This window comes from Trachinotus anak, unplaced genomic scaffold, assembly GCF_046630095.1.
Source record: "Trachinotus anak isolate AG129_WGS33_773 ecotype Australia unplaced genomic scaffold, CSIRO_AGI_Tana_v1 ptg000019l, whole genome shotgun sequence".
In the NCBI taxonomy this organism is placed as follows: domain Eukaryota; kingdom Metazoa; phylum Chordata; class Actinopteri; order Carangiformes; family Carangidae; genus Trachinotus; species Trachinotus anak.
In genome coordinates this window covers 10,963,238-10,975,912 of record NW_027273870.1, presented here as the reverse complement: position 1 = coordinate 10,975,912, position 12,675 = coordinate 10,963,238, and the positions used below count along the sequence as shown (strand labels likewise).

General features: G+C 43.1%; 1 protein-coding gene across 2 annotated transcripts in view; it reads left to right on the top strand.

The window, feature by feature from the left end:
* The window catches only part of neurl1aa (neuralized E3 ubiquitin protein ligase 1Aa), a 78,262-nt gene that overhangs the window by 51,793 nt on the left and 13,794 nt on the right, over positions 1–12,675 (top strand). For both annotated transcript variants that reach the window (XM_071504848.1, XM_071504850.1), the window contains exon 4: positions 8,521–9,249. In XM_071504848.1, coding sequence (XP_071360949.1) covers positions 8,521–9,249 — 729 coding nt within the window. The remainder of the gene's footprint in view (positions 1–8,520; positions 9,250–12,675) is intronic.

Below are 12,675 nucleotides of genomic sequence, written 5' to 3'. Positions count from 1 at the left end.
CTAGTAGTTTTCTGGGGATTTATCAGAAAACTGAAAAACTCAAAACAGCTCCCTGCTGCACACATTACACGAAAGACATTTGACCCATTGTTAATATGAAAAGCTGAAGTAGTGCAGCTTTAGGTGTTGTACCAGATTTCTATTAAAGAGATTGATGTGCATGTGGTGAGGGTGTCAGTCTTCTCCCAGCAATAAATTAGCCTATTATCACGCTTCCTCCATGCTTGAGCACAAGAATAAAACAGGGGGCTTTAATATAAGAACCTTATGATAGAGGTTATTAACGCTGAGGTACTGGCATGCTGATTGGCAGAGAAGGGGCGGCACATGTTGAATTATGCCGATGACCTAAGGGACGGGGCTTTTGTGACTTACGGGGTGTTTTGCCTGGCTCTTTGTTATGGCCATGTGTCGCCCTGGGAGCCTGCTGCTCTTTCCAAAAGCCCTGGTTCAAAGCTGCCCAGCCCGATCGGGGACTAGGGATTGGGGCTGTGCCAGGGAATAAAGAACATCCCAAACATCTAGCACAAAGACCCTCTGAGCCCCCCCCACACACACACACACGCACACACACACACACACTTGTTTTATATCTCAGTCTCTCAATCACTTGGCCGGTCAGTCTTCGTGTCTTAATCCCCCAGTCAGTCACTGAGCTATACGCTGCCTCTTTCTCCTTCAACAACCCTGCGCTGTCTCCCTGACTCTGTGCTTTATCTGTTCATAGCAAATCTCCCTGGATATCTATCTCGACTTTCTTCTTTCTTAGCTGATCCTAGCTGACCAGTTCCCTTTGCATCTGATGCACATCAGCTTCATGTCATCTTGTTTCCTTGTCTCCTCTTCTCTTTTCTCCTCTCCTCTCCCTTTCAAATCTTAATAAGAGCTCTCTTTACATTTTCTCCAGCTCGCTCTTCACCTTTGCTGACATCAGATGAAACCCTCCTGAGAGTATGGATAAAGATAAGCCTTGTGAGATAGAATGTGTGCGTGAGAGTGAGTAAATCCCCCCACCACTCACCCTCTCCACCCCCTCTTCTCCAACACTGGCTCAAACCCCTGGCACGTTCCATCTGCTCAGGCTAGTAAAGCCACTAAGCCAGCCTCTCCCTCTATCCACCTCCCCATGCTCAGCATTAGCTAACCTGCTTTGTGGCTGTTCCCTAATCAAAAACATTTACAGCTTGAGCCAAAGCCTATCTGGGCCAAAATAGACACACTGTCATTCTGCGTCCCGTTACCTGCCATTCCTGTCCACCTATTTATGCTGGATTAGCCCAACAGGTGCTTCATTATTCTAATCGAAAAATGCTCAACGGAGGAACTGAGAAAACAATGCAGGCCAAACAGGGTTTGAGTTTTTAAAAAGTCCAATAGAGGACCTGACCCATGACTTTCAAACTCCCCCCACATGAATGAATTAATGGTTCAGCCCAACAGGTGCTACATTTGGTTTGAAATTCAGTCAAAATGAGGAATCAGGTGATGAATGCCCCTCCTCAACCCCTCCAGGCTCACAGTGTCAGCAGCTGCATCTTCCATGGCCCCACTGCAAGAGAAAGAAAGCAAACACGCACACACAGAAACACACAGACACACACACACACTGTTTAATGCTGCTGTCAAAGTGCAAAATTCTGGCCCTGGCCAATGGGAGAGAGCATCTGTGAGTGGTGGATTTGAAAGGGACCAATAGGACAAAGGGACTGTATCAACGAAAAACGCAGGTGCACCACGATTAGTGGGCAGCAGCTGGTGAGGTCACAAACGGACGCAGATAACACACAGACACTCTGAGTGCACAAACACACACACGGGCGAGCTTTTTCAAATGCAGGGTAAATGTTCTGCACTCCTTTCATTCCTCTTTCTGTCCTCCAAGCTAACAACAAGGATTAGGAGCACATGCAGTACAGCAGTGGCTCCGTCTCACCAGCCTTTGATGAATAAAGGAGCAAAAAGAAGAATACATGACACACCAGCCAATATAGGTTTGAAATGACTACTCTTTGAAAAGTGAGAGAGGCAGAGGAAGAGGGAGAGGATATAAAAAGGAACATAAACCCTCAGAGAAGGTTTTTGAAAATAGCTGATAAAAGACTATATTTTTTAAAGGAATCAATTTACACTGCGTATGAGTTTGTGTTCATACATTCTGCGTTTGAGTTAGAGTCAGAGTGACAGAGAGAGAGAGGAAGATGATTCACGGCTCTTTGGAAGCCTCCACTGACTCCTTTCAACATAAATCCAGCATTGTTACAGGCAGCCATCCTTTCCTTTCCCGGCTTTACCTCTCCTCTCTGTTCTCACTCCATCCGCTGTTATCCCCCTCCCAGACATGTCATCATCCTCTCTGCAGCTCCATTCCTCCTGCATGTCCCGGAGGTCTTGCAACAAAGTCGGTCCCAACATAATCCAATTTTGGATGAAGTGATGGGCAGCAGAGAAATGGCTGGCTCTAGAAGACACCCGTACAATTTCATTTGGTGATGTCATTCAAATCCCTCAACAATTCAGAACAAGCGGGAGACAGCTCGGCATCACAGTCGGTTTGTGGTTGAGCAGTTAGCATGACTGCTCTTCATGCCACTGCCAAAGGAGAGGCCTTGTCTAGTCATCTGAGAGCAAAACCTGGGGCCCGAGCCACATTAAGGTTTCTCTGCTTCATTAAAGGCCCCCCTTCAGCAAATGGCTCTCTGTCTGAGGAAGTGCCATAAAGTCAGGAAATGGACTGCATGGCAGATTGAGCTGTTCAATTACAACTTAGGTTCATTTCCACAGCTTGTCCCCTAAGTTCTGGTTGAGGGTTTCATGGAGGCTGAGAGTCCATCAGGTGGAATTGATAGCAGAGCAAATAGTAGATGAAATCCGAGCTGGCAGGCTAGTCATCTCCAGCTAGCCCCGGGGACTCGCTGTTAACTACTGCACACTTCTGAGCAGAGAGGTGTTTAATGGTTCATTAGCAGTCTTTGGGAGCTGCCTGTGCACCAAAGGCACTGTCCTCTCCATTTTTATGCCCCTCTGAAAAAATCAATTAGCACAATTACAGGGCCTAAGTTCCATTAAACATTAATCACAAAGTGTCACGCTCTGGGTTAGCAGCTAACATTAATTGATGGCTGACACCACTTTGAGGCAGCGGCGATACTATCTTAGCTTTACAGTGTACAAGGGCTCATCAGACAGCATTGCACTGATGATGCAGAAAATCAGATATGTCACTCTCAGGGGATCAAACACTATGGAGGTTGCTGTCGTCTCCAGTTCAGATCAACACATTCACAGCATGGTATTTGATGTCAGCCTCTGTCTTTGTAGATGACTCCGGTATACTTTTATAGCTCATAGAGGTGGTTTCAGTTAAGATATGGAACTGGATCTTGGATCCTGGAATGACTTTTTGATTTTAATACTGTTTGGGTATCACAGCTCAGTGGTGTTTCAGTACTGAACAAAATGTGTTTTCTAGTAATAATATTCTCTATGTTCCTCAACATAGAAACACCAGAGTCTCTGAGATTGTGTGGCAACACTACAGATTTTTTTGGACTATTTGCTTGAACTTTTTTTTTAACTGTTATTTTTATTTTTGTGTTTTTATTCTGTCAGCTCAGCTAGGCAGATGGCTCTAAATACAACAATAACAATTAACTTTGGTCGCTGTTATTATGACAACAGGTCAGCAGCATTAACCAGAGCTGCAGAAAATTCAAAATGCTTTGTTGTTGCTATTGGGAGTAAAATACTGTCATATATTCAAAAATGACCCAAAATCCAAAAATTAACTGATTAAAGATGAAGATTGTGTTATCAGGTGTCTAATAAATGTTATCTTTAGCTTTGCATTAGTGTCGTATATAACACAACTCTAACTTTAAAAAAAAAATGTATGAGACCCAGATTCTGATATGCGGTGATTTAAGTGGCAGATTGCATTATCAGGTTTGTGTAAAGCATAACCTTTAGCTTTTACTTGCTGTTGTTCATAATAGAATTTTAAAGAGTAACTTAACATCCTCTGAAAATGTTCGTGCTGGCCTCCAGTGGTTTAATGTCTCAGTAGTTATGTATAAATGAACCTCAGGAAAAGTGATTGTTTATAAAGATGGACGACATGTCTCCACTTCCTCCCACTGTATGAAGCCAAAATATCCCAGATACAATTGGTGCTATCTTTCATTGGTGACATCATTTGGAGCCAGAGTCTCCAGAGTGATCAGGCAGTGGAGCCGTGGTATTAAGATCCCACCCATATACCCACTCATCATGAGTCAATCACAGCTGTCAATCATGACATGACAATCCTCTTTTTTAGCATAAAACTACTAATTAAAAAGAAAGTTCAGAGAAACGACCATTTGAACATTCACCAGCGTGCTATGGGAAATTACAGTGATCTGTTAGCTTGTCTCATGTGACATCTGCTAACATGGAGGGCCTTTATGACACCGCTTTGCAACCAATCACCTGGGAGCGATTAAGATGTTTTGGCTTCACTCTTCAAGAACTTTGATGTCATCCATCTTTATATACAGTCCTCATTCAGGACCCCATGACATCACTGTTGGGTGTCGTTACAAATGCAACATAGCACAAATTAACAATTTATGAAGGCAGTTCTTGTATGCCATTTAACATTTAAGAAGGTTGGCTTCTTGTGTTAAATGAAAAGAAGTCTTGTATCGACTCTAGTATCGATACTGGTATAGAATTATTCCCTTGATAAGACACTAATCTCACCCTTTACCACTTATAGTTTTTAGTTTACCACTTTTAATTAGCAACTTAATCCAGTTAAAACTATACTGAGGAACAAAACACTAACTTCAAACTATGCCTATTTCACCCAGCAAATTGTCTGCTTACTTTAGGGCAGTCATGAATCTATCTTCCTTTGGCTTGTGTCCCTTTCAGCTGTGGGAGGGCATTGTAAGAGGCTTGGCTGCTCTGTTTCCACTGCTGCAGTTTGCAGTTAGCAGCAAGCAGCCTGTCCCACAGCCCTGGTAATTGAAGCTAAGAGGTTTATCTGGAGTCAGGCTCCCAGGTCGTGATCAGATAGAGGGGCTCGAAGCTGACCAGGACTGGAGAAACTCTCCAGAGACAGTCAGCAGCTGTTCACTGTCTTTCATCCTCCATCCTCCCCCTCAGACCATGCACTCTTCCACCTCTTAATTTGATGGAGGAGGGTCTCTCATTATCTTCATAACCTCCCGTGTGGGGGGAGAAGAGGTCATCATCGCTTTCTAGTCTGTCTCTCCTTTCCTGTGTCTGTCCTACAAATTCACATGTGAATACGTCACACACACAAACCCAGCCAAACACCAGCCCACAGGGTAACAGCGGTCTCTCTTAGGACGCCAGGCTAATTTTACCCCCACCACCAGACCAGAAGGAGGGGCGGGAGAGAGAGGGAGGGCACATTTAGAGGTGTTATTTTGAGCAGCCGTGTCGAAGCGTAGGATGAGACTGAAAGCAACCTGAGGAGAGCTTATCAGAGGTGGAGTCATTTGTGTATTTGTGTGCATGTGACCACTACTCTTGCTATTGAAGACATGTACAAACATTAATGGCTGTGTAGAGTGATACTGTACTACGGCTTACAAGGAATACAACCGACACACAATCGTTCATACACACACACACACACAAATATGTACACATCCACAGATATACCGAATTTATTTAAAAGGAGCTATTTGTTTTGCTAGTGCTACATAGCTATGTTAGCATTAACTGCTGTTTGCTTACCAATCTTGCCATCCTTGCATTTACAATACATGAGGTTAGAAAACACCCACTGATTAGTATTTCCTCAGGGCAGCCTGGATGCTGCAGTGAATGAGCTGGAGCTAGTTGGTTAGCATGCTAACTTCAGTCAAAGAAAAGAAGTAATACAAGTGAATAAAACAAATTTTTTCAAGTATCCCACTGTGATATTATTATATTTGTCACATTTTAAGAGGAAGTGCATTTCTTTCTCTACCTCACCTGTTGTGCAGTGACCACAGACTCTCCTCTGGTGGTAGCCAGGACGGCTTGTGTTGTCTTTTCTCCATGGTTCGACTCTCGCGTCTGTATTTGGTCACAACCTGTCTCTGCTTAATGTCTCTGACAGTAAAGAGATAATCTGCCAGTTTATATTCATGGTGGCCAGATAGCAATTAAGTTTGATTTGTCTAATATTCCAGATGGGCATCTTTTGTGAATTGAATTATTCGGTTTCCTCTGATTAGTGGTTGCAAAGCAGTGCTGGTCTGAGGTAGAACAGTATTAGGCATTATTTGATCAGTAAACTCAGGAACAGCTGACAGCAGGAGCTCTTATAGGGGTACAATTCTTGGGTTTGTAGTGCCTAAAATCTCAGATATGTGTTTGGGGGCTCAATTAAAGATGTAACCAAAACTTAAATGTTCTTTTTTAATGGTAATATTCAGCGGCTAACAGCCTGATTCTGCTCGGAATGCATTGGTTGGTGTGAGGGCTTCTGGGCTGGGCTTCTGTCATGTTTGTTAAAGCTGACTGTCAGGGCCCAGTTCTGACAGTGCTGCTCCAGGAGATCCAGATGCTGGTGTAGTCCTTGATGTGTCTGTGACAGCAACTCTAGGTTATCAGCATAGAGCAGGGATTTAACTTCCTTATTGTTAAGGATTAAGCCAGGGGCTCCAGATTGTTCCAACAATGCTGCCAGGTCATTACTGTAGATGTTAAATAGAACTAGACATAAGCCTCTCCCCTTGAGTGAAGCAAGAGGAGGCAAGGCCCTTTATTCAGGCCTTGTGTTCCATAAGGGAGGCCAGCATCCCAGTTTTGATGATCAGTGCTGCAAAAACTTTCCCTAGTCTACTACTCATATAGATTAGGTCTAATTTATCACCATTCTTATGTATTCAGGAAATGAAGAATGAGATTGAAAAACTGAAACTGATCCTGTCTCAGCTCAGGGCAGCTGTTTTAGCATCTCTCTCCACATTTTCATACCGTTTTTAGGTCATCTTTTTTTTTTTTTTTTTTTTTAATTGATGAGAAAACATGATACATTAAATGACAGACAGTGACATAGAAGACATTATTACAAAAACGTAATAAACAAAATGTATGTAGGGCCCAGACAGCAGGCCCGTCCCCCTTTTTCCTCACTTCGTTCCTCCATTGGGTTGGAGGGTTATGGAAATGTGTGAATGGTATTTTTTATTTATTTTTTCTCTCCCCTACTTTGGGCAGCCCCCAGACCATTTTGGAGGGGATCTGCCCTCTTTTTTTTTTCTCCTTGCCCTGAAAGAGAGAGGGGGGAGGTCCTGCCAGGTCCTGCCCCATGCCACCCCCACCAGGGACCCCAATATGTTGTCCAGAGGTCAGGCAGGACGACAGGCATCCACCACATCTTGACATTCCAGCCCAGTCCCCCCAACCCAATCAAGTGATATATAAAATCTAATATATAATATATCTATAATATATATCATTATTATACACACACACACAAACACACACACACACACACATATATATATATATATGTATGTATATATATATATACATATATATATATATATACACATATGGTAATAAAGTAAAAACAAGTCTGTATATATACGTGCACATAGGTCACAGAATCAATTACATATCATCAACTGGCAATATGTGATTGTGAGAAGAGGGATGGTTGTGTGTCGTAAGAGGGCGAAAAAAAAGGGTGACAAGGTGTTTTCGTGTGATTTGGTGTTGTTTCTCATAGAGTTTAGAGTTTTTCTAAGTTTGAATGATCTGGATTAGTTGGGTTTTGGAGTTGTATGTCATAGAGAAAATGTTATTGCATATGTTTGTCCAGTTGAAATCTGATGGAAGGTTGTTTATGTCTGTGGACCATTTGTCTATGGGAATTGATAAGGTTGTGTCAGGCTCACATCCTGCTCTGGCATTTAAATGTCCCATCAACAGGACGTCAGCCTGGGCCTGATGAAGTCTGATTTCTTTTATTGCTTTTTTAAAATTATTCATAATTATTTTCATATGAGATGATAAGTCATCTATATACCACACAATAACCCTACCTGCATCTCTACCATTTCTCTTTCTCTCTCAACCCAACCAGATGGCCTCGCTTCTGCTTAAGGTTTCATGGGGGAACGTTGGGTCTCTGTAAAGAATATTATGAAGAGTGCCGTGTGGACCTGCTCTGTATGAAAAGTCCCCTGTGCAGACATGGGAGCAACTGATTGATTTCTTTAATTTCTTTATCGTGAAATATCCTTTCTGACACCCACAGATATAAGTAATTAGAAGTAGCTTGTGCATCTACAGATGAATTGCTCTTTCGTTTATATCATAAGCTTTCTGTCAAACAAGCAGTAGATTCAACCCTTCTTAGAACTGTATGCTCACAATTGGGATTCAGTTGACATGTCATCACTACAGGCCTTGGGAAAAAAGCTAAACAAAGCAAAACAGAGTAATACCAGTATTAACTGCTGTTCTCTCTCCATCTCAACCCGACCTCCTCTTCTCTCTGTCCCTTTCCAGGCAGTGAGATTGTTCCTCCCGACTGCCTGCGCCCACGCTCCTTCACCACAGTGCGCTCCTCTTCCCTGCGGCGCGAAGCGGACGACTCTCGCCTGTCCGTCAGCCTGTGTGACCTCAACCTGCAGCAGGAGGATGGAGGCAATGCTCACAATCACTCCCACCGCCACACCCTCCACCTGGCCTCAGCCTCCTCCTCCTCCACCTGCCCCATCCCCCAGAACTCCCTCAACTCCCAGCAGTCCTCTCTCCTGCCGTCTGCCCTGGAAAGTGACCTCCACTTCCACCAGCTGCGAGGCGCCCACATTAAGACGCTAGATGAGCAGACTGTGGCACGATCTGAGCATGCCCGTGAAGAGCGCACGCTGGTCTTCACCAACCGGCCCCTGCGCACTGGAGAGACTGTCTTCATCAAAGTCACAAAATCCAGCCCGGCACGCTCAGGCTCCTTGTCCTACGGCGTGACGTCCTGTGATCCAGCAGTGCTGCGCCCAAGCGACTTGCCCTACAATCCAGAGGCTCTGGTGGACAGAAAGGAGTTTTGGGCAGTGTGTCGGGTGCCCACACCTCTCCAAAGCAGTGACATCCTGGGCTTCTTAGTAAACCAGGAAGGGGAGGTCATCTTGAGCCACAACGGCACCAACGTGGGCATGCAGGTGTGTGTGGACAACTCCCGCCCGCTCTGGATGTTCTTTGGGCTTCATGGGGCTGTGACTCAGCTGAGGATTCTGGGTAAGTAAGTGCCGCATGAAGTCACAATAAATAATAGGGTGTAGACAAAATAATCTAAAAACTATTTGAAAAAGGATTTAAGGGGGCACTCAAGCATTTTAGTACTGCACTTCCATACAGTTAATAACACATGAGAGTCTAATTTGAAAAGACTGGTCAGAGAATGGATCCAAAATGCTGGATCCTATACTGACCATAATGAAACCAACAGCTTCTGTTTGCTCAACCATCTCTGCTTGTTAAACGCCTGCATCTTTTAAACTCCATGCTCCCAATTTGACAGGTTTTCTGTTAGAGCCAAACAGATAAATCAACCAATATTGGCCAGTGTTAGCTTACTGCAGATATATTGGTACATCTCAATATAGAAACAGTATTTTCATGGTTAATATTTATCGCAAATATTTAAACTTCCAAATATTGAAATCAATATTAAACTCAAATATCCCATATTAGTCAGGGTTTACTGTTTTTAATGTCCAAACCCACCCCCCAGATTACCCTGACAACATCATCAGTGAATATTTTTTCTCAGACTTTAGAAGACTTGTGCAACTGTTATCATGGGGTAATAGGAGGAAATTGATCTTCATGTGTAAAATTGTCAGAGTGGCCCTTTAAACTTTGATGAAACCTATTTGCACAGGGACTGTTTGGAACAAAAATCAAAACACGCAGCCTGCTCATTTATGTCACAGCAGAGCGCTCACACAAAAAACATGGTCATCTAGCAAAACCAAAAAATTGAAGATGACTCATCTTTTGACTCGATCCCCCGGCTCCCCCAAACGAAGACTGCGCGAGGAAGGGCATCCGGTGTAAAACCAATGTCAAATCAAGTATGTGGATGGTGATCCACTGTGGGGACCCCTCATTAGAGCAGACAAAAAACAACGTCTTTTTTGTCTAAAGACAGTTTTACTTTACAATACAAGCAGTTCTACACAGGCAAGAAATATCAAGATGAACAACACTGCTGCCATACAGCACTTAGATATGTAACCCAGGTAACACTTTACTTAATCTCTCCTATTAAACATTTATAAGCAGAACGTACATGTTTAACACATAGTTTATAACACACGATAACCTAGTTGTGAGCAGATTTTAATCTTCATTAATGTCAGCATCTCCTCCAGTGGGCACTCACTAAGTGGAGGCTGCTGTAAACAAATACTATGCAGCTATAAGACAAAATAACATGAGATAAGAAAATTACAGCAATTTAATAAAAAGCATATTTTATTCTTTTCCAGTGTTTTATAAGTGTTGATATCCATACAAGGATATATTTGTGGTTTTAAGAACAAAAAACTATCATTTTACATCTCCTCTCTCATGCCTCTCTCTGGAGCTATAGTAACAACAGGTCAGTTAGCCAATTAGAAGAGAGGCCCTGAGTCCCCTTTCTGATTGGCTGACTGTTTTCTAAGTGAGCCAATAAAAATATAGCAGATTTCAGGTAAACACTCAGAGAAACCAAATGTTACAAGGTTGGATGGTGGGTCCAGATGGGCTTGGTTTGGGGAATGGCTGAGAGTAGTAACTGCTTTGTTGTGACTTCACAAAGTAACAGTGGTTCTGACAGTTCGTTTTAAGGCTCAGTTTATGGATACAGGCTGTGTGCATTTCTCTGACTGAGCGCTTTGATACTTTCACAGTATTAATATAGAACCTAGACCTGCTTTATAATAAAAAAAAACATGGAAATCTCACTTTATACAATATTGTACCTTTAAAAGACACTTAAAACACTGAAAAATTGAAATGTTTACAATTTAAAACACATCCACAGGAATATGATGGATATAGCAAGCACCTTAATATGACCATATTATTTTGCAGTTCTATAGTTCACTAAAACTTGACCTCATTCCTCATAAATATTTCATCTACCTCCTGTAAGTGGAGTAATGACCATTAATTTTTTTTTGACCACATATTTTCCCACTTGGAGTAAATTATTGGTGATGGTAACCATCCTTTCAGCTCAGTGATCTTTCCAGGGTCAGAAACTTACAGATCAGGATAATGATCTTCATTTGGCAGGGTACAACACCGGACAGAGCTCCGATCTCCATGCCTAATTCACCTATTCCTGAGGGTTGAAATCTATTTGTGCTAAGTGGTCAATGCTCTGACAGTATGCCAATTTGGGCAAACCACTTCTCCCCATTTGGAAATTAAAGGCACAGTCATGCCAAGTACCAAAGGGTCAAGAGAGAGAAAGCAAAAGAGCACTTTGTTACTTTGTGAGTCACAACAGATGCCCAGAAGCAAGAAGCATGTATACACATTTGTAGGATTAGCAAGAAAAGCAGATGCTCTGTTACGACCCGGTACTATGAAAAACAGGAAGTGAGCAGGCAGAGGTGGGGAGAGGCTGAGAGGCTGTGACCTGCACACAGCATGGATGACATGATGTCTCTGCGGGGTGGACACTTTGCCTACCAGTGGTGTGCCAGGACACCTGAGGTTTGTTTACCCTTTTCTAAATGCTGATAATGATGGGGGAGCAGGAAAGAAGTGTGGCAGTTCTGGCACTGCACTTCATTTTGCCCTGCCAAGCATATTGCCTTCCCACAAGGTGCAGGCAGCTGTGGTCGGGGGCAGGGTGGGGGGGCTGCACTTAAAAGTATGAATAGTGGAAGGAAGCTCTGCAAGCGGCCGTCTTCATGAATGCCATTCTGACTGGCATTTGCTCCCACATGTGTCAAAGAAAGTTGGTGGAAAAGCCCATTTAAAAGAAGGTGCCACACAAATGTACATGCAGACAGGATGTTATTAAAATCGTCATTTTTAAAAACAAGTTATTCTACATTCACCTAGGTACAGCAAAGGCTTGACAGTAAAAAGGCTCCATCTTTGCAGATTGTACAGGAGTAAATGTTTTCCTATGTTAACACAGCCGTTAAGAGGCATAACAGCCACAACAGGACCAGGCATTCAAAGATGTCACAAGTGTTTGTCCATGGAGGAAGAAGCATCTATAAATACATCCTGCTTTTCTTCAGTGACAGCAGCGGAAAAGGAAGCACAGGTTAAAAGAGGTTACAGGCGAAACAACCTCAGCTGTGACAAGACATGCAAGAGAGAGAGACAGAGGCTACATCCACAGTACTGGACGATTTCCATCCAAACTAATGCACCTGAAAACACATACATACATGACCATTCATGTACACTGAGCATACATGAGCAGGTGTGAACAGGATTGTCGCTTCTCTCATTGAATAGTCACACAAAATACTACAAACAAGGAACAGCCATTGTGTTGTTAAAATTCTGCATGCTGCATGAATATTCATGTTCATGTTCACCGCTGGTAGAGGAGGCTGATAGGACCCAATCAGGGAGGGAGCAACCATGGGTGTTGTTTCCAAAGGTCTCTGTTTTTGCCTGTCCCATCATGGATAGCAGGTGAAA